This window comes from Spodoptera frugiperda, chromosome 16, assembly GCF_023101765.2.
Source record: "Spodoptera frugiperda isolate SF20-4 chromosome 16, AGI-APGP_CSIRO_Sfru_2.0, whole genome shotgun sequence".
In the NCBI taxonomy this organism is placed as follows: Eukaryota; Metazoa; Arthropoda; class Insecta; order Lepidoptera; family Noctuidae; genus Spodoptera; species Spodoptera frugiperda.
Window position 1 is genome coordinate 5,213,573 of NC_064227.1, and position 27,837 is coordinate 5,241,409.

The 27,837-nt window shown below is 35.2% G+C and overlaps 1 protein-coding gene and 1 long non-coding RNA gene across 14 annotated transcripts in view; one reads left to right on the plus strand and one right to left on the minus strand.

Moving 5' to 3' along the window:
• LOC118280582 (twitchin) overlaps positions 1–27,837 on the minus strand; it is a 141,390-nt gene that overhangs the window by 92,379 nt on the left and 21,174 nt on the right. For 3 of the 10 annotated variants that reach the window (XM_050699468.1, XM_050699471.1, XM_050699469.1), the window contains exons 2-16: positions 24,355–24,592; positions 18,369–18,508; positions 14,485–14,506; positions 14,044–14,206; positions 11,159–11,300; positions 10,061–10,196; positions 9,780–9,983; positions 9,394–9,695; positions 8,618–9,244; positions 8,364–8,536; positions 8,111–8,284; positions 7,610–7,864; positions 7,198–7,323; positions 6,357–6,794; positions 8–115 (exon numbers count right to left, since the gene is read on the minus strand). In XM_050699468.1, the coding sequence (XP_050555425.1) occupies positions 8–115; positions 6,357–6,794; positions 7,198–7,323; positions 7,610–7,864; positions 8,111–8,284; positions 8,364–8,536; positions 8,618–9,244; positions 9,394–9,695; positions 9,780–9,983; positions 10,061–10,196; positions 11,159–11,300; positions 14,044–14,206; positions 14,485–14,506; positions 18,369–18,508; positions 24,355–24,527 (3,183 nt within the window). In that variant the 5' untranslated portion in view covers positions 24,528–24,592. Of the gene's footprint in view, positions 1–7; positions 116–768; positions 922–1,356; positions 1,432–1,891; positions 2,000–2,499; positions 2,599–2,686; positions 2,804–2,884; positions 2,969–3,058; positions 3,152–3,633; positions 3,730–3,811; positions 3,911–3,994; positions 4,097–4,218; positions 4,330–4,410; positions 4,588–5,576; positions 5,688–5,780; positions 5,889–6,356; positions 6,795–7,197; positions 7,324–7,609; positions 7,865–8,110; positions 8,285–8,363; positions 8,537–8,617; positions 9,245–9,393; positions 9,696–9,779; positions 9,984–10,060; positions 10,197–11,158; positions 11,301–14,043; positions 14,207–14,484; positions 14,507–18,368; positions 18,509–24,354; positions 24,593–26,908; positions 27,120–27,837 lie in introns of those variants that run through there. The other 7 variants (XM_050699466.1, XM_050699470.1, XM_050699464.1 and 4 more) reach the window with 6 other exon arrangements.
• Positions 1–27,837, plus strand: part of LOC118280584 (uncharacterized) — a 50,515-nt gene that overhangs the window by 14,868 nt on the left and 7,810 nt on the right. The window lies entirely within an intron of this gene.

Here is a 27,837-nt window from a genome sequence, read left to right on the forward strand (position 1 = left end):
TGCTTACCTTAGTTGCTTCCTTTTCTTTCTTCTCCCGTACTGTGGGAGTAGGTGTAATCTTTTCGTACTTTTCAAGTACTGGCCTTTCGTAGTCATCGACAAAGTCGAGTTCAATCTGTAATATTGAAAAATTGCATTAGTATCTTGCTAATCCATAATTCGTTTTTTATACTTGCCTCATTTTACTTTGGTTTGATGTTTTTCAAGTTTTGATATTTATTTTTCATGACACATAAATTGGAACATAGAAGCTTTAAATTTTACACATACAAACAAACAAATAAATAAACAAAGAAGAAAATTTAATACGTCTGCATACTTGTAATAATTCAAAAGTTTTTGGCAATGAGAAAGAAATTAGTAGAACTATTTATGTGATAATTGCATAGGTGCGTGAATAAATACTACTAATGAAACTACGTCTCGTACAAGGCAAAGAAATACATAAAGATGTATAAATTGCCTCGTAAGAAGAACAGTAGCAAACGTATTAGATAAACCTGTAAAAGAAACTACATATAAAGCGTATTACAAGCAGCATGCGACCTGCAACCAAACCTTTGTACAACGACGTAGAACCCAAAACTCCTCGGAATCTAGAACAGGGTGTAGTGAGGTATGTGCCAACAAGTTTGTGCAGTTGTGATTAGTTGTGGACTAAGGTCTGTGCTTGAAACTGGACATAACAAGAAGTGTAACAGATTGCAGATAGACAGAAAGAGAGAGAAAGTGGACGTCACGAAGTATAACGTTTGAAACAGTTTTTACCACTGGATCATCTTTGGGTTTAAAGACAAGTTCGTCATCGTCACTCTGCTGCTCAGCGACTACAGCACGTTTAGGCTGTTCTGTTGGCTTCTTAACAACTGTTTTCTTGAGCTGGGGTTTCTCAAATTTACCACCTTTTACTACGATTGGGTCCTAGAGAATTAATTAAGGTTTAATGGATATTCTACAACAAAAGCGCAGTTTGAGGTGCACTACTATTGCATTAGTGTGTACTTTGTTGAAAACTGTGGAAAATACTCGCATGCTACAGTGGACTTCCTCTTAATCATTGTTTACTTTAAAGAAGATAAATAGATATTTAGAGATGCTAAAGTAATTTCATTTACTTCGCATGGTTTTATAGAAGAAGAAGAATGTTCGTTTGGTCGTAACACTACATTAACTGTCTCAGAAGGTGTAGTGGTACGCAGATAGATCAAGAGAGTATCCATTGTATTAGGCTAACTACAAAACATTAGTGTATGTTTTCTAACTATCTCAGTATACGTCTAGCTAGAATTATAAACAAGACTACAACAACAGTTTCAGTAGTCTATCTACATTGCAGTTAAGCGTGGTCCTCTCTACCTGATCCTCATCTTCTTTATCCTTTTTAACGACAGCGGGTTTTTTGACTTTCAACTGTGCTGCCTCAGTACCCTCCTATGGATTTTTATATTATTGCATTTTAAAATATGGACGAGAATCTTCGCCTTATAGTTAATTCGTAATATTACTTTATTATCCGGTGACTCTTTTGAATCACCGGCTGTGTGCTGTAGTTTTTTGGGTGACATGGCATTGGAGGCATGTCAATAGCCATCCGCTGAGCCCAATTCTATACTGATAAGTATTACAGAAGTTGATTCACTAAGAAGTTAGAAAATTGAAAATTCAGGTAATATTTGGTCGACTCTCGAGGATCGAACTCGAGACTCATTTGCTTACCAGTTGCAGTTGAGATCAACTTGCGAGTTACTTTAGAGTTATTGTTCGTCGAATAAAGACGTAGAATGCTATGATAAAATAAGAAATTGACAAATAAACAGTAATAGGTATTTGAAGAAATGAAATAATCAAGAATAACTGAGATAATTAAAAATAGTACTATAAGTGACTGTACCGTTAGCTTTTTCTTAGCAGGTGTCTTTTGTGTAAGTTGTGCTTCTTCAGGAGCAGTGGTGCTTGTCTTAGGTTTGGTTATACTGACAGCTTCTTCAGTGTCCTCAGGCTACCCACCAAACACATTTGTATTATACATCTCATCGACATGTTAGTTCAAAGTGAAAATATCTTTAACAGAGCCAATCCTATCACTTCAAACCACACCATTCAATCAAGTGATAGAATCATCTCTCTAAAAAAACTTAACTATTTCTTTCAAATTCTTATTAAAAAAATAAAAGTGTTCAGTGAAATTGTGTGATGTGCCTAATTTTCATTCCAATATAGTGGTTTTAAATTAAAATAAAGTGCGATTTTCTATTTCATTGTTGCAATCTATTCTGGTACCTTAACTAGAATTAATATTCGTTTTAAAACTGTAGGAGCACCATTATCGCTTGATAAAGGTGGAATATTAGTGTTGATTGGTCCAATCAACTCGGTCTGTGAATTGTTTAGAATTGAAGATTTTTGAGCGTCTTCAAACTAGAATGTAATTCTGATTATTAAGTATTTGTAATTATTATCTTAAAGCAAATTGGACTTTATTTATCTTTTGAACTTTACCTTGTCATCTTTGTCCTTCTTAGCTGTTGGTCTCTTAAGAGTTTTTTCTTCGACAATTTCTGGTTTTTTAACACTGAGCTTAGCTTCAGCCTGGTCCTCCTACATAGTATTGATTATAATTATTAACATTACTTCAATTATTAAAATTTGTATGTCAATTATGTGACTAAGATATAAGTGTACGAACCGTAGGTTTAATTTCAGCTGGTGTTTTGTGTGTGAGTGAAACGTCTTCAGCATCCTTGCCAGTTTTGAATGGTGCCTTCGGCTTGGATAGGCTGACGCTTTCGTCAACATCCATAGGCTAAAGAAATGTTTATAGTTTAGTTTGTGTTGCAAATATGTAATTAAGCTGTGATTATGTATTAGTTGGAATGTTTCCTACCTCTGGCTTATCTTTGTCTTTGACAGATCGTCGTTTAGCAGTAGCTGTGGCTGAGGGTACTTCTTCCTCAGGCTGTTTCTCTTCCTAAACATTTTTATTACATGTTACAAATATACCATTGTCTTTCTCATAGCAAATGTGTGCAAGCGAGACAAAATGTGTTGTGTAGTGTACCTTTTTCTTTTTCTCAAGAGGTGTAGGTGTGATTTTCTCGTATTTCTCGAGAACTGGCCTCTCGTAATCGTCGACAAACTCCTCAACCTCGACCTTTAAACGTATTCATGTATCAGTTTTGTGTACATTAAAATGTTATCTATTAGTAAAGAAGCAGAGTTGAAAATAAGTTGAAGACTTAATTCGCGTCCAGTGTTTGTCAATTTGTATGTAGTACCCAATGTCCTAATACAAAAAGTTTAAAATCTCAATATTATTATAATTAATCGAAGCTTCTCGGCAGCAGCGCTGTAAATTTTTAGAATAAAATTATATTTAAAACATAGAGAAGCGAAGCTTTACAGTTTTTGCCATGCAGCCAAAGCTTACTTACTGTATTTTTTTCGGTTACAAGATCTGTAAATTGCTGAAAATCAAAAATTTGCCGCGATAGAGGATTATAGCGTGGTATTTGAAAAACTTTGCTTGTTGAAGTTTAGTGTGTTGTTATGTGAAAGATTGTTCGCGATATTCAAACTCGTTATTTCGAGCTACCAAACTGTTAAATGTGTAGTGTTTGTGTTAAGTGTGTATACCTCTTTCTCTTTAAGAGAAGGACGCTTTTTAGCCTCAGGTTCATCCTTTTTCTTTGGCTTAGCCTTTGGTTTCTCCTCAGGCTGTTTCTCCTCCTCCTATTACGAAAATTAAGCTATCATTTTCAGTTCCTACACTTTGCAAATGGTTTTTAATAGTTACAAATTGATTATTATTTACCTTGTCCTTTTGGACAGGCCGTTTGCGGAGTGTAGGCACTTCAGGTTCAGGTTCTTTTTCTTTAGGCTTAATTTTGCCCTTCATCATGTCTACATCATCCTATTAAAAATACATACGATTGATAAGTGTTCCTATGTTTGCTTTATTATATTCAATTGATACAACGTTAAGTTTATGTTTTACCTCATTATCGCTAGGACGACGTTTGTCCTTAGGTGTAGGAGTAATCTTTTCATATTTCTCAAGTTCTGGTTTTTCGTAATCGTCGACGAATTCTGGTTCAGCCTATAAGAATTTTTCAATTGAACTAAACTTTTCCTTAACGATTTTAAAAGATAATTTATTGCAATGTAATTAAAGAATGTGTAACAAAATTAATTAGTTAAGTAAATAAGTAGGTAGTATACCTCCTTAACCCCATTTTGTTTTTTGGTCCTATCTAAGGCAGTTGGTGTCATTTTGTCGTATTTTTCGAGGTCAGGCCTTTCGTAATCATCCACAAATTCGGCTTCCTCCGGCTTTAGAAAAATATTGTATTAATATCAATTGACTTAGCGAATAAATTTATGTATTTTGAATGTGATTATTTTGTAAATTACCTTCTTAACCGGTTTTTTAGTCTTTGCAACCTGTGGTTCCTCGAGTTTAGTCTCTTCTGGTTTAGAAGGAGCCTTGCCGAGTTTAACTTTAGATAACTCGTCAACAGGTTCCTCTGGTTTTGGTAGACCCTTTTTGATACTGGGCCGCTTTGGTGGTTCAGTCTTTTCTTCTTCAACCTAGCACCCGAATTTATTAATTTATTATGGTATATACGAGATAATTTGAATTTAATTCGTAATATCGACACCCGCTAAGTATAAGTATGTATCTGCCAGATACACGAAATGGTTTTTATTGCATTTTTAGCTTCAACGTACCTGTATCTATCCAATAAAAAAATATCAAAAAAATTGTAACAGCCGAACATGGTTTTTTTTCAGACGCATAAGTATTTATCTGAATTAGCTAGGAAATAAATACAACGTACAAATATGTAACTTCCAGTTAAATAGTAGTACGCGGGGGCATCGAGACGCGGGGTGCGGGCATCTGCCGCTCGCTCAGTTCTTCGCGGTAACAGCGAGCGGCACGCGCGAGCGGTGCGTTATATTTTATTAATATAGTGAACGCTATAAATTCTTAGTATCGTTAAAGCAAAATGCAATTAAAAGGCGACAGAATCTCACCATGTCACCACCAAATGAGATTTATTCGTCACCTAGACAAGGTAAGTCCTAATGATAATTATTATGGAATTTTAGCTATTCCCGGTGCATAAGTGTGTATCTACGTAGTTACACATTTATACACTGGATTCAATTTTAATTGTAAAATGTATCTAGGCACTTAACTACTTATTCCATGGATATCGCGTAAAATATTCGATAAATATTCCATTGAAAAAGTGTGGATGTGGCAGTTAGAGTATTTTGATACATTCTAAGACCGGAGTAAAATTATCTATGTGTTATAAAACAAAACCATAAACCTTTACAAACAAAATTTCCTTGTAAACATAAACTGTACTTAATTTTAAACTCAGTTACCAAATTTCAAACCATAAATCCTTAAAATGACAAAGATATGACAATTTATAATTTTTGCAATCTTAAATTCGCTCTCCTGTAAAATTTAACTTTTTCAGTTACTTACTTATACTTAGGACGTGTCGATATATATAAGTTATTATTGTATTTTTTTGTAAGTTAAGTAATATGCGGTATACCTTAGCAGGTTCAACTTTAGGTTTTTTCTCTGGAGCAGGTGCTGCCACTGATGGTTCCTCCTCACTTTCTTGTTCACTTTTAACGCTTTCCGCAATAGATGCGCGTTTACCCTAAACGTTTACGTTATTAATTGTCAATTCATCAGATACTTCATTTTTAATTGAAGTGAGTGTAAATGTGTGTATAGTGTAATGTGTGTTTACCTTTGGTGTGTGATCCTCTTTAGCTTTTTTATCGAGCGGCGTCGGTGTAATCTTTTCATATTTCTCCAAAACAGGTCTCTCGTAATCATCGACGAACTCGATTTCGTCCTATATCCAAATAAAGTTTAGCACATCTAGTTATCACAACACACACGACAGATAAAATGAGTTATCACAGTCTAGAGTCCTGTATTAATGAGAAAAAGTACATATTTCACATTTTTTTGGTCCAACCGTATGGAAGATTTTTTAATGATGACATTGAAGTATCAAGTAGGTATGTGAAATGATTAACTTATATCTCAAGACTCAATTCTTTGCCAACTGTGAACTATCGTCTATAAATTCGTTCCCAGCTTGGTAAAGAATAAAGATATAGAGATGTCCATAAGGTTGGATTTTCTATGACTATGGAATGACGACTAATTAGTTACAGTTTATTTATAACTAATTCTCCAAAATCTGATTTTCTAATGTTCTTCTAGATTCTACCTTAGAAACAAGAAGTTAGATACATTTTGTATACTCATATAAGCTTTTTACATAGCTCAGTAAACAAAAATCAATCGCACTTACCTCCTCCTTTTTAGCAACAACCTTCTTCTTGACCACCTTTTTCTTTTCTTCTGTCTTCTTCTTGATCTCTTCTTTCTTTTCCTCAACTGGTTCTTCCTTAGGCTTAGTCGGCCTAAGTTTTGGAATGCCTTCAATTTTCTTTTCCGGTTCAGGTTCAGGTTTTTTCTTTTCGAGTTTTTCAAGAAGAGCTTTCTTTTCTTCTTCAGATTTCGAAAGTCTCTTCTCGAATATCTTTTTAGTTTCTTCAGCTTCGACTTCAGCCTTTTTGGTTTCCTGAATCTTAGATTCAGTCTTCTTGGCTTCAACTTTAGTTTCAGTTTTCTTTGCCTCGACCTTAGATTCAGTTTTCTTTGCTTCAATCGAAACTTCTTCTTTCTTTTGTTCCACTTTAACTTCTTCCTTCTGTGACATCTTTCTCATAGATTTCTTTTCTTCCTCCTTTAAAACACGATGTTTGTTTCATTAAGGCAAAATGACACTATAACTTATTAGTATGTACTTTAAAATAAATGGAAGTTTATCTATATAAATAAAAATGAATCGCTAAAATGTATGTACGCGCATAACTTCTGAACGACTGCACCAAATTGGATATTTTTTAAATGTATTCCTTATTGTCAGGAGAAGGTTTGTATAAAAAAAATATAGAAAACACTTCTTTTTTCTACGAGAACGGCTGGACCAATTCAGCAAATTTTGGTCTTCAATAAAAAAATCAAAATTTTTGTGGAAGTCTAGGGAAGGTTTTAAAGGTGAGATTTTTTTTGAGGCAGTACCAAGTTCGCCGAATCTGTAGTATATTGTATGTATGTATGTAATCTGTAAAATATGTACAACTTACCTTCTTTTTCTCTTCAACGTGATTTTCTTCAATAATGGATTTCTCCTCCACTATCGACATTTCTTCTTCAGACTCCTCAATCACTGTCTTCTCCTCTTCTTCCTCTTCCTCCTCCTTCTTCTTTTTCTGAAATTAGTTTTATAATAAAATTAATATTGTTGATAAATTGTTACGAGGATTTTAATATTCCGATGATGACGTTTCAAAGCTGAAAATTAAATGAATGATTTGACTTTGACTTAAAAAAAAATGTTTAACTGTTGTAGATACTGTTTATTCTTTGTAATAATTACAACTGTGAAAACAATTGTTCTGTTTTAATTCTACTTAATAACTTATCACAAGCATCTTAAATACCAATTTAAGCCATAATAATATATGCCATATTTATATCAAAGTTAAGTTTTTTTACCTTTTCCTCAACAATAGTCAAGTCTGCGCTGGACTCGTCTTCTCCGTATTCGTTCTTGATCACCACTCTGTAGTTGGCGACGTATTTAGTGGACACCTTCCTGATGATCAGCCTGGCGTTGGTGCCATCGAATGATGTGTTGACTTCCGAGGAGTCTCTGATGACGGTCGAGTTCTTGTACCATGTGCATCTGCACGACTGGTCTGACGTCTTCAGGACTGCCACGAATTCGGCTTCCTCGTTTTCTTTGCGGGCCTGTGGAATATTGTACAAGAATTAATTGTGTGAATGGTCTTTTGTAGTTGTAGTGTCATTGTTTATTATCAGAATAAAAAAATAGAACATGTAATATTCCTAATTGTTTTTTGGGAAAAGTAGAGAAAACAAAAGTATTTTTTCGTTTCAAAAAAATAGACGAATAGTAGTTATTTGAGTTTATGCATTTATAAACTATGTTCTACCTAATCAAGTATTTCAATCCAAACATTTTATTAAACTTACCAAGCTCCTAAGATGTTTAATGATCTGTGGTTTGTCACCCTTTTCTTCTGGGATGTCTGAGATCTCGACGACCTGTGATGTCGCCTCTCCCTTCTCGTTCTTGGCCACCAGTTTGTATGAACCTTTGTCCACTTGTGACACGTTTGAGATTTCCAATTTGACTGTGAATTCACCCTGTAAATGAAAAAACAAGTATATTATAAAGATGTAGTTTATTCTGTATTAATTTCATAGCTATTATTGCGTTACTTACTTCTCTGCTGGGCTCAATAAGCACGGTATGCCTAGAGCCTTCTTTGACAGCAGTATTTTCCTTGAACCATGTGCATGCAGGTGCAAATTTACTTAATACTTTACATTCAACAATAACAGTCTTCTTCTTAACTATCTTAATGATCTTTGGTTTCTCTTTGATAACTGGAATGACTGTGGACAGAAGAATAGAAACGTTATAATGTTGCTCTAATTAAGTAAATGGTGAACTTTTCATGTTAAACGGATACTTACTTTCAATATTGAGCGTAAGATTCGCATTGAGCTCTCCAAGTTCATTTTTAATGTTGCATTTATACAATCCGGAGTCTTCAATACCAGGATCGATGAGTTCTAGTATGATTGTGTATACGTCCTCGTGGACCTCAACCCTGGTCTTAATTTTCGACGAGTCCCTGATTTCTTTACCCTCGTGGTACCACACGATCGTCGGTCGCGGGCTAGCTTTGACCTTGCATCCCATTATAACTAGTTTGCCATTGTCCTTGGACTGAATCGTTGGCTTCTCGACAAATGTCGGGCCTTCACCTTCTGGTTCTGGTTCAGCCTCAATGTTCAGGTTGAGATTAGCGTTGCTTTCGCCAAATTCGTTTCTGACGTGACAGCGGTAAGAGCCACCATCCGCTGCCGTCGGGTTTGTCAAAAGCAACAATAACTCATAAACGTCTTCACCCATGTCGGATGATTTGATTTCGATTTTACTACTAGCCTTGATGACGGTCGTGCCTCTGTACCACGTGACTTCGGCCGCCGGCTTTGCTTTGCAGACACAACGCATCGTAATGAGTGTGCCGTCCTCGTTGGGAATGATTCGGGGTTTCTCCACGAATGATGGTGGGAAACCATTTTCGTCATCCCCACCTGAGAAATATGAACATTTTGATTACAACACCGAGCATCGACCACAGTTTCATGCTGCTCGAAAGCTTAAAGCTTTACATGCTAATGCTACTGTATGCGTACATTACAAAATAAAAAAATAATGAAGTTGTTTTGTTTTCCTGCTTTACCTTGGAAATTGAGAGCAATATTGGCATTGCTCTCGCCAAACAAGTTGAAGGCGTTACACCTATAATTGCCCCCATCTTCCCGCGTGGGGCCTAAAATTTCTAACGTCAAATTAAATGTATCTTTTCCGGTGGCTTTTCTGGACATCTTCATTTTTGCACCATCCCTAATTTCTTTATCTCCGTGGAACCACGTGATGTCTGGAGCTGGGTATGCTTCTAATATACATTCCATTATAAGTACTTCGCCTTCCTGTCTAATGGTCGGCTTTTTAGGGAATCTCGGTGCTTTACCGTCGGGTATTCTGTTTAAAAGACAAAATATTTAAATAGCAGCCCTAACTATTACGTCTATTATAAATGCATTAGCGTTGTGTGTGTGTCCTTACTTTGGTTTATCTCCGCCTTCGAAGTTTAGGTTTATTTTTGCTACGCCTTCACCATGTTTGTTTTTCGCTACAGCCCTGTATTCTCCTCTGTCCGAATTCTCAACGCCTAAGATTTCGAGTCGCGCCATGTGATATAATGTTTGGTCCTCTTCTAACGTTATTTTATATCGACTACTTTCTTTTATCATCTTTTTACCATGGTACCTGTATCATTAAGTGATCGTGTTAAAACCGTATTTGTGTTTTGAATTATATTTATTTTTTGTTGTGTGTCATCTTACCATGTGATGGTTGGTTTCGGTTTGCCAACACATCGACATTCGAATGAGATTTTGGTACCATCATCCGATTGCCTGATGACTGGTCTCTCCGTAAATGTCGGTTTGATAAAGTCTTCAGGTACGGGCGCTTCGTCGCCTATTTCATCAATGCACACATTATTAGAATGTTCACCAACAATTGTTTGACGAAGATTTGCAGCTGCCTTTACACGGTTGTTATCAGATTTAAGATGTTTTCTTTTCTAGTGTATTAAGATACGCAACGCAGGCTCATTCAGAGTTAATCGAGGGATGTATAAGAAAATAGATAAATGATATAATAAAATCGAATAGAATACATAAATAAAAATTTGGATTATACGTGTATAATATTTTCCATTCTACTCTCATTCTGACAAACAGTACGCATGACAGTTGCTTGAGTTAATTTGTTAATTGTGCATTTGCTTGAAGCGAAGAGTCTGCAACATTATACTAACTACAAAAATATTGCGAGGGTGTTTAGGAGATTAGTGTTATTAAAGCATACTTGCAAAGTGATGATAATAAGAAACGTGAAAGTGATAAATATAAATATTTAAAAAGTAGTAAAATTAATAATATCAATTTTATTAAAAGTGCAATAGTGTATAGTGTAGAGTGTATCGTAATAATAATTAATGTTAATATGTGTGCAGTGTATTTTGTGGTAGAATTGTCAATAAAGATAGATAGTTCATAGAATCGAATTAGAGAATTAAGAAAACATCTTAATCTGTAGTACATTATAACCAATTATAACATTTTCTAGTGTATTATGTAGAGTAACTGAAATTCTGAAGGAATTAGTTGATGATTATACAAGCTTGGCTGCAATATCTACGTTTATACTCAGACAAGTAACGACTAATACATGTAAAGGATTAGATACACACCATAAAATAGCTTTGGTTAAACAATATGAAGCGTAATTTGAATTATACATTGCTGCAATTTCGTTTTTATTATTTTTTTCTTCGATAACATCTCTTTTATTTTCTTTATTATTACCAATTGGTTGATCTTTGTTTTGTTCTTATTTATTCTACGGGGTATCATGTGGATATATAATGTACTTACTATCGAAGTTCAAACTGATTGTGGCATTGCTTTCGCCCAGTTCGTTCTTAGCTGTCACCCTGTATTTGCCAGCATCTTCTACTGTTACGTTGTTGATTTCCAGTGATGCATAATAGGATTTTCCATCCTTGCTCACGGTTAACTGTTGATTGAAAAACGGACTTATATCAATTACCCTACAATTGAAATCGTCTTGTCGCCTATCCGTTTCATTGGTATAAAAGTCTTCATTGTCTACACCTACTGCATCATTTACTCGAATATTCTGTTTAACCCTATACTTGACCATGTGCACTGTAATGCACACATTTAAAAAATAAATATAGCGACCAGACACAGCAGTATTTATGTTTTATTTTACTACTACTGTATAGATAAATGTCCTAAAATGTCATAAAAAAGAGAATCAGTGTTATTTGGCAACACTGGTTGTCAGTCGGCTTCTAAATAGCAGCGCGTGCGCAGACGTCGATGACTAACATGGTAAAAATCGATTATAATACTTATTTATAATCGCTTAAACTTACGTTTTATAATGTTAATCTACTCTTGAATGTGTTTGCTTGGATGATTGCTAATATTTCAAAACGATGGCGGTAATTTGATATCGTAATATTTGTTTATTTCTTGATGTGTCTGCAAATGCACATTGCCAGCTTGCTTGCATTTCTACCTTCCCTATTCTGTGTGCATTCAAATGCACATTGCCAGATCACTTAGTAGGTACTTATAATTGTAAATGGAGGAGGCTTACGTTCAGTAGCGGGCTGCAATAGGCTTATTGTATGTAATTAATAATAATGAAAGTCCATAGTAACATTTTTATTTTCCGTACAAGATCAGAGGACAAAAAATATTAGCGTTAGTCCCCAAAGCAAGAGCAGGATCTGGCGCAGAGAACATTGATTCCTCAGGAGACGAACTAACGTTTCATCGTAGTATTTCTAATCATGGCCGCAGACGTGACTCCGACACAAGCTCAGGGACTCCATCCTTACCATCTTCATTAGAAAATCTACATTGTTGTGGAGATGGGATGGCTGGTTGATGAACATGGGTGGTTTTTTGATTCAAAGTTATTGGTCCAGACGGAGAGTCTAACGTTGTAAAAACTTCACAGAATTCATTCTCTTCATCTGACAATAAATGCCCAGGCATCTATTCTCCGCCAAACGGAGTCAATTTCCACTGGCTCCTACTTTCCGAAATGTACCCGTTCCAATATCGGATCATCTTGAGCTTCTGGGCGTAACTCTCTCGCCAACGATAAACTTCGGCTCTTAAATAGAGTCGAAGGCGCATCTGGCTGGTAGGAAGCTGGGTATCCTCTCGAAGGTGAGACGGTACTTCACAACGAAACAACTGCTGAGCCTGTACCAAGCGCAGGTTCGGTCATGTATGGAGTACTGTTCTCACCTTTGGGACGGCTCGGCCAAATACCAGCTGGATGCGCTCGAACACATTGAAAGGCGTGCCAAGAAGCTTATCAATGATGATGCGCTTGTGGAGGCCCGGCTTCAAAATCTTGAACACAGGCGCAAGGTGCGACCTTGCGCCTTTCCGTTTTACCGGATACATTTCGGAGAGTGTGCGGGGGAACTGCACAACTTGATTCCTCCTAGTCCTTTCCATCATCGAACCACAAGACAATCGGCGAGGCGTCACCGCTTCATGGTAGATATCCCACCCACTCGCACGAAGCGTTTCGCTTCAAGCTTCCTTGTACGAACTGCTAGGGAGTGGAACTCCTTTGCCGGAGTCTGTGTTTCCTGGTGGGTATAACCTGGGTGTCTTCAAAGCCCGAGTGAATAGGTTGCTTATGGGCAGACGTGCTTCATCGTAGGCCGCATCATCACTTACCATCAGGCAAGATAGCGGCCAAACGTCGGCCCATTTAACATAAAAAAAGATTATCTCAACAGTTACTATCAGATTTTGTAGTAATTACGCGACTGCGACTCAAATTGTGATCTCAAATATAACTTATGTGATTCTTAAAGACTTGTTAAAATAATTAGTGTTAAGAATATTATTCCTCAAACATTTATTTTTATTATAAACTTGGATTTTTATTTTTAATGTACTACAGCAATGTGCATTCTGGGACACACACGCTTTTTTCCATTGTTATTCAGACCCCTTGGCAATGTGCATTTTAAGACACATGCAATATTACAATAACTATAGACGTAGGATTTTTATTATTATTTTTTACAAGTTACTTGCCCATGTCAAAAACAGGGTAAGAAAAAAATTTAAATAAAAAGCACCTAAAATTCTTTGCCAAGTATAGGGTTAAAAGTATTTAAATTTCAATCGAATTTGTAAAATCTTCAAGTAATCTTAATATGTAGTTACGTAAAAAATCAAAAAGAAAAGTTATTAATAAAATAATTTGGGACAAAAGGTCATTGAGCGAGACAGTTGACACCTGGTACCGTCACCGGCCAAATCGAATGGGGTCAAGGCCATTTCTGAGTACTATTAAAACTAGAGCATCTATAACAGCCAGGTTTATTTTTACTTTCTTCACAATGTCGTCTGTTGCATTTGGTCTAGATTTAGATTCAATTTCTTCGTTATTTTCTAGATTGTCTGTGTTGCAAGTTAGTCAGATATCATCTTCTTCATCGTCAAGTTGTTATTTATTAATAATGGGGACGTTTGATCCTAAAATTGCCAGTAGCAGTTTATAGTTTAGATTATTTTTTACCTTATTGCAATTCATAAATTCAATACTTGGCTAATTTATTGCGAACAATGTAAAAATTACTACAGAAGTTCTTTTTTCCAGAACTATCTACAATTTTTGGTATATCACAAGGACCAAAAAGATTATCATTTTGGTCCTTTCGATCATCATTAGCATTATTTCCATTACTGACCTTATGCCTGGCTCCAGGTTTGACCTCCACACCACTGTGGAACCAGGTGACCTGGGGTAGGGGTTCAGCTTCAATGCGGCACTCGAATATTAACCGCTTGCCATCATCTTCTTGTCTGATGGCTGGTTTACGCGCGAATGTTGGCGCTTTACCGTCCACTTGTCTGTAAGGTTTAAAATATCGTGTATTAGTGCCTACTCAACACATTGAACACCGTGGTGGTCACCGGTGACCAACGTTAGCGGAGGATTTGCCTTCAACAGTTTTCTATTGGCAGTCAAAGACTTAAATAATTTTACTATAAGGCTGTCTGCAAAAATATTGTAATGAAATATGATCGTTGGAAATGTGAATACAAAGTGAAATCATTATATTTCGAGGCTGAGTGACAAATCAACGACTGAATCATGAACTAAAAGTATATTTGTGTGTGATACTCACTTCTGTTTTTCTTCGTCAGCGGCTGAAACATAAAAAAATAATAATTAATTAACGTCATCACTACTTCAAAGGATAATAATATAAAAGGGTAGAGAATGACTGCTTGCGTTTTACTGATTTTGGAGAGTAGACCAAGACAGCAAAAATACAATATGGACAAAAAACATTAAATAGTTTGTTTTTCAATCTGTCAAGTACATTCAAAAGATGACTAGTATCGCAAAATTACGTATAATATTGTGGCGACACATGACAGAAGTCGCATATAGACGATCGACGATCAAATCAACGGATGACGTCATAAATCCTACATCGCACATATAAAGTTTACATGCGAATAAACATGGATAGAAAATTCCAAAAACAACAGTTGGGCAGAAAGCCCACCAGTCATGATCATCCATCCATCCATCGGAGGATCCTCCTTTTCTTAAGGAACTTTACTCTCTGTTCCCTAAGGCTGACCCCACGTCACGCCGTCACGTCGGCGTCTAATTTCGGGAGGCCTTAATGATCATTTATAGCATCTAGATTCTAGATTCTAGATCCAGTATCCAACAGATATTTCTGCCTATGTTTACAATTCGCAAAACATCTTCCAGACATAAACATTCAAATAATTCCCTCGTGATGTGATAACTCTTAAAATACATCTCGTCTGTCGATACATAACACCACGCTGGTTATTGCTTGAAGAAGTAACTAAGTAGGTAGAAATTGGCGAAATTATTGACTTGACTGACAATGATGACTTATGTAAAAGTAGTTGCTTAAGGCTGATCTTGCATGAATAACACAAAAACTAATAGGCATAAAATAAAAAAAAACTACATGTTTTTTTTTTTGTTTTTCGGAAGCGTTCTGTTTACACCCTATCATTTTTATTAAGTATATAATATGGTATTAGTTCCGTTAAAATAAATACCGTATCGCTAAAAACGAGACGCTATTATATTTAGTATATGAAATTACGAGTATGAAAATCAAAAAGGTCATAAACATATCGTTCGAGATTAATATCGAATATGAAATCTCATGCTCGACAGTTGCAATTTTATTGAGTCTATTATGTAGCATAGTCATTTCTGATTTTCCACCCACCATTTTTTTTAAATCATTTATTCATTAAAGTTTACATGTTTTGTTTTAACTTTTTTCAAACTGTATTACAGTCTGTTCAAAAAACTATTTAGACTTCAGACATAATTTTTAACGTTTTGTTTATTTATTCAATTTCACTGCACCAATATCGTTGCCAAAGACGCATTCTTCATAACTTGATCTGTTTATTTTTGAGTTTGTTTTTTAAAGAATTTATGTGCAAGAAATGCATCTAGATTTTGTTTGATAAATAATTTGTTTGACTGTCAAAACACAGTGTTCTCAATCCATTGGCATTATGTTTCAAAATTATTCATGTCTTCGTATATTTTGACATATTTATTACCGGTAAACTATGGCAACTTTACCGGGCCCTTGGCAACTTTACCATACTATAGGTATTCGGTATAAACTCATTTATCTAAAAATCTACCCACTAGAATTCTGTTTTGTAATAGAAGTATTTTTTAGACATTAAAAGGAAATATTTACTATATTTTGCGTAGACGTAAGACTGCTATTATGCCAGTAATGGCCGTCACAATGTATGCGTGAAAATGAGCTAAAAGTTAGTTGTTCCTAAATTGTGCTTACAGAGCCTTAACTATTTGTCACAGGTGAGTGAAATTTTGATCTTGTATGTATATTATAGTTGGGATTACTGTTGTAATGTCAGCAATTGCTTTTTTTTATTTATTGATAAATAATCGCTTCGGTAATGTTGACACAGGTTAGGTAAAGTTGCCACGGCCTGCTTTGTGGCAACTTTACCTACAGTTAGGGTTGGCAATAAATGTTTTTTTCTTGTTTGTGTGTATGTAACCATTTTCGAATACCTAAATTTCACAGCATAATAGTGAATATCCTGGATGATAAGATATAATGTATTTAATAATACCTTTTGTTTTACAGCCAAAATGGCTCCCATGAAATAAAACCGCAGAAAACTCGGAGCTAGACACTATAAAAATTATACGGAAGTGATATTATAATTAGCTATGGAGATAGTGAAGTCATAAAATTAAAAAGTCAAGGATTAAACATTATTTTGTAGCCTTTTTTACAATTTTAAACATAAATACTTAAAATTTTAGAACTTAATTTAGTTTAAAAGGGAATAATATTTATGTTAGAAATTTGTGCGTTTTTTTACTTTAGGTTTAAGGTTTATTAATTTTTTTTTTAAATATACATGTCATAAAAAAGTTCCTCCTTTTTTGACAACCCCGAGCGTAACAAATTATTTGTATGTAAATTACGATGAAACCCGTGGCAACTTTCCCTAATGTCTGTGTAGCCGTTATCTTTATAGATTTCCTCATATTGTTTGCATTATAATACGAAGAGGTCCTAGATGAAGCCCTCTGTACCTCAACAACTCTTTAATATGCAATACACGATGAATACGGCGCGTAGGTAAAGTTGCCAAAAATTTGGTATCTTTACCCATGTTGTTTTTTCTTTACTACGGCTAAAATAGGTGTTTGTATTTAATGACGATTACGGTAAAGTGAGCCAGATAGACTACAATTCTAAATATATAGTTTTGGTTTCTATGCGTCTTATGGTTAAAAATATATTTCGTGTTTTGTTCTAAAATATGGTAAAGTTGCCATGTTTTACGGTACATTAATTTATGAGACACTTGAAATGTGTTAATATATCAACATGGATTTTGCAGCGAGTTCGAATCTATTTACAGAATTATTGATACTTTTAGCGTATCAACAATAATTTTATCGTGTCTTCTTAGTCTGAGATTCGTAATATAATTATTATTCCAAATCTTATGTCACGTTACATATAATTGTTACACTTCTGCAGAATATATAGATGTTTTTGGCATTAAAGTCCTTCAAAATTAGTTTTTAATCCTTCGGTTTTAATAGATTTTCAGTGTCACACTGAGACTGACTTACTCACTGTTCCCTAAAAAGACTGAAACGGAATCAGCGACAATAATACCAACATTAAGACGTTTTCAGAGCTGATTACATCATTAAGCACAACTCAAAATGTCTGCAATGTCATCAAAATGTCTGCACGGCATGAAATTCTGCTCTCAAATGTAAGGTCAATCGTACAAACTTTCGTCAGTAGATTGTCGTCAGCACAATATCTTTGCTGACTTAGTTGCCAACGTGACTGTCACGCAAGTTTGGCTCAACACCCGAGCGTGGGTTAACGTTCATCTGTAATTTTTTTCATAGATATTTATTTCTGAACATGACTAACAACGCTATTTGTGCTGGTATTTTTATTGGCCCAGTATTGAATTACGGATTATTGTCACAAATGTTTGGACCAATGTTTGACACGTTTTGTCGAGTAAATAGTATGGGAACTTTGTTTGTTGTATATTTTAATATGATTTCCCTTTCGTTTCTTCGTATTGTTGTGGCTACAACTTTGTTATTGGGTTTAATTTTATTTGCTACACTTCCTTATGGAGGAGTTTAATGGACAAGTTTCATTGTTTCTGCAGGATGTTGGCACTTAAATGTTGTGTGTTTAGGGCTTCAGTGTTTGCTTGGGAAACCTACACGTTTATTTATGCAATGTTCGTTTCTACATTTGTGCACTGGTCATTTGATGTCGGCCATATAATATGTACCTAGTAGCTAGACCTAGAAAGGTTAGTGATCCAAAGAAAAAATCGTTTGCTCCACGTCAAATCCCTCTGTTACCCATCTCAACATTTCCCTTCTTACCCAACTACAGCAATAAGAAGGGTTTTGCTTTTATCCTGTATTCTTTCAAATGGTTTATTTAAGAATACTCACGGCTGAAGTTAAGGTTGATGGAAGCGGCCACCTCGCCCATCTTATTCTTAGCCTTAACTTTGTACAGCCCCGCGTCGGTCTCGATCACGTCATCTAACTCAAGCACCACCAGGAACTTGTTGTTGGCGATGCTCTGGATCCTGGAACAATCATCAACATCATTATAATATCATGCTTAGGTATAGAATTCTGAAAAAGGAAAATCATACAACTTGGAATGTGAATATTTTAACATACTACATCAATCTCTAGAAGGATACAAAAACTAATTCCTGTACGAGTGTGCCTTTATGTCCACACAGGCCGACCAATTAAGAGCCACCAGAGAAGAGATCACTACAGATGGGGCCCAATACAGAGCTGCGGAAGAGCTAACAGGATGCCGGGCCCCGGCTCGAAGAGCAGGAGTAGGAACGGGGTGATTTTAGTCAGTAACAGTCTGATATTCCCTCTCGCCTCACCCTTTTTTTTTGAGGGGGATATCATCCAATGATTTTTCTCGCCTTGGGCGAGGCGGGGGTCGACAAATCATTGGATGATTTAACCTCCTAAAAATGAGAGGTCGATTCGAGACCCAGTTTAAATGATTCAAATAAACCAGAGTGTGCTGCAGTATAACTTTACGAAAAATAAGTCATATTTCATTAAATCATAAACCGCCAATAGTAATTAAAATTGGAATTTTGAACGCGGTAATTACCTGCCAAATGTTAGCAGTAAAATGACGCGTTTCCTAAACTTGTAATTTACAACTAGTGCACATAAAATACAACCTTGAACGTGTATGTTTATCGTATCTTAAAACTAAACTAAATGCACAGGTCCCTGATAAATTTCGGATAGTTATAGCAAAATACATAAGTTTGAAAATCATCCTTGGGCGAGCGGGGCGCAGCACCAGGGTTCTTTTGTATTACGTTGATTTTAAGCATGCAAAATAATAGCTGTAAAATGAACTGTAAAACAACTATCGTCTAACGATCTAGATTCGATTATCGATATACAAACACAGATTTTTAGAGAGCGCTCTTAAAGGGCTAAATATTTAGCAGGGACTAGCGTCTCTGCCAAATGTAATTCTTAATCGGCTCTTACAATGCCCGCGGAAACAACAAAGGTGGTGACAACCGTCTCTAGTTGCTATCGCCGCATTGCTCATTACTCAATAGGTCGCAGAAGATTTATGCTAGTTACACTAATCGTGAACAAGGAAAGAGCAAACAATTTACAAAGAGAAAGGAATAAACCCGTTATACGTGTAATAAAACAATGGTTTTGTACTCTTGTACAAAAAGATATAAGAATACATTTTATAAACCACAATTAAGAAGAAAATGCTCTAGCGAAAGTGTATCATGAAATTGTACTGATGGGATTACATAAAAATAGCTCACGATATGATATGGTCCAGAGTCGGACTGGATTATAGAATTGGGTCAGCAGAAGTATTTGTAAACAGCTCTAACTTATTGCCAGTTCTATGGCTTAATACGAAACTGAATTATGTAGTTTGTTTTGCTTATTATTACACGAATTAAATGCACTGTGTTATTAGTTTTGTTTATGCAAAAGTTTGCTTTGTTAGACGAGAAGTGGCTGCTGGGAAAGCGCGTTTGGCCTTGAGTTGTGCAGCGTACAAAGTAATATATTAGGATTTTTCAGTTTTTCGCTTCTTTAGCATTAAAGTCCAAAACCTGCCAACAGTAAGTACTAATTAGACTTTTACCGAGTCATGTTCATGTACGACGTTGTAAGATTATTTAGACACCACTAACAAATGGTGTAAGAAGACATCGTGAGGAGAACTGAGTTTATGATTTCTGATTATTAGTTTGGAATTTCCAACCCGCATTGAGCAAGCATGGTGATTAATGCTCGAACTTTATCCGTGCGAGAAGATACTTTGGTAGCAGTAGCCACTTATAGGCTGCTGCTGATGATGAATAAAGATTATACACCCGGTATATGATAATTTACCCTCAATAATATGGGACCCTGAATATAGATAGCTGAAAAGAGGGTGTTATAATACGTGTAGGTACACCTGTCTATGCTATAGTATAACACATGAGGATAATGCTTTATTACACCTATCCAGCTTCTTCAAATGGTTAGCTCATAAAATCTAGTTTACGGTTTATTTTCTTCGGGTTTTGAAATAGACAAAACATAATAGTTATTACGTAACCGTTTACACCTGAACATCATGTTTGACATTGACGAAGATATAAATAAAGACATAAATACGTTAATTTTACGTTACGTTACACGTTTTGCAACCTATTTGTCTAGTTATAAAATGATTATATTTAGAGGTCTTATAAAAAAAAACATAACATCTAAGTCTTTTTATCCTAATGTTTTAGCCATATCTTATGGATAAATAGATTAAAATTGAGTACTTTAAATTATTATTTACTAATATCTATCTATATACGAATGCATACGTTTTTGGAAAATAATTGATAACGAAAATTAATAACATATTGTATAAGTAACAAGAGTCCTTTAGGTGCATATGGTTGCCACTGGGAGGTTTTAATAAAGTAAAAATCCCACACTCCCTAATTTTTCCCCAAAAAGCGAGACACCTTTGAAGGTTTCCCCGTCAACAAAAACAGGTACAAAAGTAATATGAATACGCCAATAAACAGGCCAATCTTCTATAACAATAAAAAAATTAAAGGCGTTTGTCTTCTTTCATTATTTGGCCGATACTCAAAGTGAATACCATCCAACCATTATAGTAGGAACTATATTTTCAAAGCAATAAAAACATGGAAATTATGACGAGTGTCTTATGTGGTTTCACTTTGAAGTGGACGATATTGTGTTAAGGCCAACTCTTTATGATTTGAACTGTAGTTTCCGAAATATGGACTACCTCCGGAGCTGCGGACTACCTAGAGCGCATTTACTGGGGCTCTGGATCGAAAAGCAGGAGTAGGAACGGGGTGGTTTATAGTCGGCAAGAGTCTGACACTCCCTCTAGCCTCGCCCAAGGCGGGAGAAGTGATTGGATGATTTTCCCCCCTTTAAAATAAAGATTCCGAAATATTTGTTTGTTTAGAATTTCGGAGAAGTATTCCATTACGGTTCTATTAATCATAATCATCAATAGATTCTGACACCTCTTTTACGGGGATTAAGATTAATAATTATCCCCTACATAAGTAAAAGAAATTGTCGTAAATCGTTTCTTGCTATCTCTCTTCTACTTGGTGTCGTATTATCGAAGTTAGAATATAAATTATGGATGTCATAAGTATATAAAAGTTTTGTTACACCAATAAGTCAAAAATTGCATTGTTAATTAGTTTATCAATATTAACGTAATAGAGACGAGTTAGTTCTTTTTTTTTAATTTTGTATCTAGGTCATGACAAACATCAGATTATTCATTTTCTAAATAATCAATAAAGACAGCTGCATCAAGGAAAATGTTTATGTGTGTAATGTTTTGTTAAAGATTCGATTCCCGAGAAATACTTTTCAATGTCAGTGTTTTATGTAAACCTACTGACACGCTTTTAAACAACATCTACGATTGTTGTTTTTGTGTTCTCATTTAAAAATGGCGCTCTTTATCTAAACTAATCAAAAGTGCTTCTAAGAAATAATTAAATTAAAATAACCAAAATTTCAGCTCAAAATTGGTCGTTTTTCAATAGACAATTTAAGGTGAAAACATTAATTTCAGTAATTTTTTTCATGGTGAAAATCATCTCTTCTCCCGCTTTGGGCGAGGTAACAGAGAGAGTGACTAAAACCACCTCGTTCCAACTCCTGCTTTTCGAGCTGGAGCCCCGGTAACCCGCTAAGCAGTTCGCAGTCTGTGTTTGTCATTTGGATGAAAGGTATTTAAACGCTGGTCGATTGAGTACAAAACTCAATGTATGGCTTGACATAAATTTTGACATTCATGTCAATCCCATAAATTAACTTTCACGACTCTCAGTCACATGAATTTCAAAGATTCAAAGCGAAAGAAGTCACATGACTTTCAAAATAGCAGTACAATGAAGCGAAATCGTATAGTGTTCAAGAAATTACGAATTTCTCATCAAAATATTAATAGACCACATTCCCGTAACCTGCCAACTGTGTCAGTCCGCCATGACAGTTCGATCACATCAAAGGGATGCTTCGGACAAATAAACAGAAGAGCTAATCACGTCGAACGTTGACCCAGTAGATTTTGGACATGTGGTCTTTGACCATAATGTAATAATATCTATCTTGGGAGAGCTTGTGTGTGATTTCTTTTTGATAGTATTTCTCAATAAGTGTTGTTCAAAGTTTATTATTGGTATAGGGAGAATTCATGTTCACATTAATTTTTAAACTGCCTCGTTGGTTTAGTGGTTGCAAGTGCGAATGCTGGGTCAGTGGTCTCGGGTTCGATTTCCGTATTGGGTAAAGAACTACAAAGGTTTTTCGATTTGTCGAAAATTTTCAGTAGTGGCTCGAAGTCTACATTTATGTCCAGTATACAGCAATAGGCTCGCCTCCTATTTATATGGCCCTTATGGTACAAATTCTGAAAAATGGGGGTACATTATGCTGTGGCATTACACCTCTGCCTACATTGATGTTCACATTCTTGACCCAATTAAGGTTTTCTTTTATTTGAATATCATTTCACATATATATCTCCACTTATTAAGAGTTTTCAGTCTCACGTCCCACTTGAGAGGACTACGTGACTAGTCTCATGCAACGCCTGTTACAAAACATTTCTTCTTACTCATTCAAACTAATTTAACACCACTTCGTCAAAATGTTTATTCACAGTTTAAACTTCGTTGATTTAGTATATCTATCTCAATTTATTTTCTTTCTTTTATACTGTGTATTTTCTTTCTTTCTTTTATATTGTGATAGGAAAATAAATCACATACAGATATACATCATCTCGTTAGTCAATTACTTGATATTGCCAAACATAATATCATAATCTTAGCCTTTCTCTGTTAAGCAAAGAGTTATTGAACTTTCAAATATTGAAACCTTTTATTTTATTATTATGCTATCGACTTATTCACGTAACTGTTTGACGAGGAACTCGACTAGTAAGCCGATAACATAATAATTCATTTAGCATGTCTCACGAAAGTTATAATAAATCCTTTTATTTAATAACAAGTTGTCATTATCTTTACTTTTTGGTGAACGATGATGTGGTGGACGATGAAGCACGCTTACCTATGAGCAACCTGTTCACTGTAGGAAACACAGACTCGGGCTAGGAATTCCATTCTTTAGCGGTTCGCACAAGGAAACTCGATTATAAATCCGATAAGTTACTTCTCACATATTTTAGAACTAAATCATGATGTTTTGTTATTAATAATAATTATTTCATCCGGTTTCTTGTTATTAGTTTCTATCTAAATATTTGTATTACCAATAATTACATTGGCATTGTTTCCAACTGTAAATGTTCTAAAGTAAATATAGATTTGCAACATTGATTCGAAGTCAAATAATTGAGAATAGATTTCATTCATAACATGTTGTTTTCGTTGCTTATATTGATTTTCAGATTTAATAAAAGATTAATTATTCTCGTGGTTGCCTACATAAATGTAAATGATGGCTTGCATTAAGACAATTTCTGTTAGGTTTAGCAGGAAGACGTTTTGGTAGAATAATAAATACAATTCACATTAATCTCATTATAATAGAGCATAAAATTTTGATCGAATTTTAAAAAGTGTAATAGCACTTTGCTCTGCTGCATTGGACCACTTTCTATAAAAGCAAGAACATTGAACGTAATTTGTACCTGCTCTAACTAAAACTTATAATAAGTTTAAAAATTAACTATAACACTTTGTTTTCACTGTCACTGTTACACCATGTATTACCTTCTCTTGCAATTTTCTCAATGTCTAAGAATCCTTGTTTTGAAATATCTTTATATCATTTGATTAGAGTATACAATAAAGAGTTTATTATATTAGGTATAAAACTGTAAACTCACTTGAACTTGGTCCTATTATCTTCTTTGAGCAGTTCATCGCTCCTAAACCAGCAGATCTCCGGCTTAGGCGATGCGACCAGCTGGCATTCGAAGACGAGTTTGTTGCCATCGTCCTCCTGTCGCAGCTGTGGCTTCTGCGTGAAGCTAGGGGCTAAATCGTCGGTAACCCCCATTGTTAGCTTGGGAACATTACGCTCGCGGTTGGACCAATACTGCCGCTCTGATGATAGGCTTCAACCTGCAAGAGAGGAAATTCAGTTTAGTTTTGTTTGTAGTTTAATCTTCCTACTACTATTGTTTTGATTTTAAAAAGATAGGATGTAAACAAACGCCTGCATTACCAGAGGAGTTACAAGTGAATTACAGGTTGTTTTAAATGAAAGTTGTCTTAATAATGTAGTTGCAGTAATATGGTTAGGTTAGGTTATAGTGTTAATAAAATCGCAGGCGAATAAATTAGGTGAATTGGGGTCTAAGTAAACAAACTGAAAATTATTATCATAAAATAATAATATAACATTAGGTTTTTAGTTTACATTTCGTTCATTCGTTTTACTTGAATTAATGTCAAGTAAAAAGTATAACTTTATTTTAAGAATGATAAATATTTATTTGTTATTTAAGCTTAACTTCAAACAAAATCTTCTAATAATAAAATAAAAAATGTCTAGTTAACTATAATGCAATATTGATCACGTATCATGTATAGATATTATTTAAAAATTGTGTTTAAGTTCGAAACAATGAGGGTCTGTTTTCACAGTGTATATTTGCTTTGTTTTAATTCAATAAGTAACAGATGACTATCTGTCGAGGTAATCTCCATACAAAATATGTCGAATTATTATATGAGTTAATCTAACAAGCACACGAATCCTTGCTTTCCCTTAATGAGATAATTATTTACAAGTGATGTTAAATACTATATCAGAATTAGTTCGCTAAATAACATGACAGATATCTTTTAGAGTGCTTTTCCACCAGAGATATGCTATGCTACGTTGCTGTGGATACGTTAAGCTTCCACGTCAGTGGTACACATAGTTTAGCACTGGTGGAAACGGACTCAGCTAAGCAATGTTTTATATTTTGGAAAGATGCACGAGTCCGTTTCCACCAGTGCTAAGCTAAACTCGAAACCGACTTAGGGCGGGTATTTTTACTACTATGTACTTGAAGTACTTACAGCTCTGTCTACCCCAAAATATAGTACCAGGAATGATGTTAAATAAGTGGATAATAATAATAAAATGCACCTAAATAAGAACGGACATTAAAACTGGAACGCGATCAATTCTACAGTTAAAAATGGCGTCGGTTGATTGACTGCCATTATTTTGACCAATGAATCACAATTGTTAACTGTTCGTTCAACAGCTGAGTGATTGATAGCATTTTTCAGCAAACTGAAATAAAATAGCTAATGTATGATGTATTTTTCCTGAACAAACTACACGAGTTTTGCGTAGGAGTGCAAGAGTGAATTTCAGATAGAATTTTCGAAAAAAACTTAGTCTAGAATTTACTGATAGACGTTTTTAATTTTGTAAATTTAGCTGTTGGTTTTTTCAGCGTCATGTCAATCAATAGGAGATTATATGTTTACCATTATACTCATCACTATGAAAGATAGGATATTACTGCATTACTCGTATGTCAATTAAAAAATCTACATTTTTTACCACCTACCTAATACCTATTTTTATTTTGTTTAGTTGTGTGAATGGATGGATGTATGCATAGTAAAATTGTTACTCAATCATGGTAAAGCGGTTTATTGAATTTGTGTGTTTGACATAGATAGAACGAAAGGGACTAACTAGCCATATAGCACAATTTTTATCTCGATTAAATTATTTCTACGGGACCAAAGTCGCGTAGGACTGATACTTGGAAAAAACAATTCTTTAATCGCAGCATACAACGTGTAAATCAATACATAGATAACTACTTTAATTTCTAACACAGTCCAAGTCACACCTGTCGCGACCATTAATATTATCGAGCCTGAAACTCATACATCAAGTATCATCAACTGTAAGTGAAGCAATGTTGGCCACTTCAGAGCAGTTCGATCCACTGAGTGACTCACGCGTACAGCGGTCAGCGCCATCAACACTGGCAAGGTGAAGTGTAACCGAGTGGGTGTCCAGTGTTCAAATATTCACGAGTGTGAACGAAACGAAAGAGTGTCTCGGTCTATTTCTGTAACCGTCGAAGGCCTCTGAAGCCCGCGGCGAACGCTCACCGAAGAAATTTTATAACTTGCAACTCCAACTTCCTCTGATTACCTAACACTCGATCATTTCATTTGAACATTTAATGATGCATTCCCTTGCACCAGTACTTCGAGTGCTCGAAATACACTCTCGTCATTCACAATTTTATTGCCGTATTAAAATTTGTGGGTTATGCGCCATGGAGTACCGCAAGGACTCGCATTCGGCCCAGTAGCACTTTTCAACATCAAAGTCATGTTTTAATTTAAAATTATCGATTAATGTATCTATTATCCTTGTCTCAGTAAAAGAAAATGACAGTAAAAGTAACATACCAAACGAAATAGAAACAGCCAATAATCCAATAGTGTCACGAAACACTCAAGTCAAACACTTTCACTTCTTAAAAGTACAAAAAAATTCGCTAAACGGGACGTTCGAGAACTTGATTGACGAAGGTTGTAAGAAACTGGATTCGTCAGAGAAATCGGGCGGTTTTGTCGCCGGCGGCGGGACGCGTCGGGTCGTTTTCGAAATCGTAACTAAACTATGAAAATTTTGGCGGCTGGCCGAGGCGGGCGGGCGGAATTTGCGTGGGCGGATGCAGGCATCGCCATGGGTTGGATAACGGACTCGTCATTCGTGACGTTGCTGGTGCAGAGGTGTTTTCCGACGAAGATAGAAGCTGATCTAATGGAGCACAGTATTGTTGCAAATATTGGGATAGGGTTTGGGCCAAAACTAATTTATTTGCTAACGTGGGTGTGCTAGTTTCAAGTACAATTGAACTGAATTTCTAGTTGTTTCTTGAACTTTTTGCTTTTTCTTTTAGTTTTTCTGCAGTGTTAGTGTTTAAGAGGTGAAGATACTGGTTAGCATATTTGTCAACTATAAGTTCAGCCTTATAAAAGCTTAAGTTCGTTTTTTTTGCAATTTATGAAAGTCTTCGCGTCTTACGCATTAAGCATTATAAGGTAATCGTAGACAATCACATATGTACAAAAACTTAAAAGATAATTATGATTCATAAGGTAAAGTACCAATTTAATAATTGAATTTAAGTAAAACACATGAAATTAAAACTCTTAATCCACTCAGTAACAGCCAGTTTCGTCTCAATAATATTATGTTACTTGGACACATTTTATGAAACATCACATGATATATTCATATGACTAGATGAAATATCAAGTGTGAATTCATGTGTTGAACTTTAGAATATGCCCAGTCTTTAATAAAAATTACCAGTCCAGTAGTTTAGATC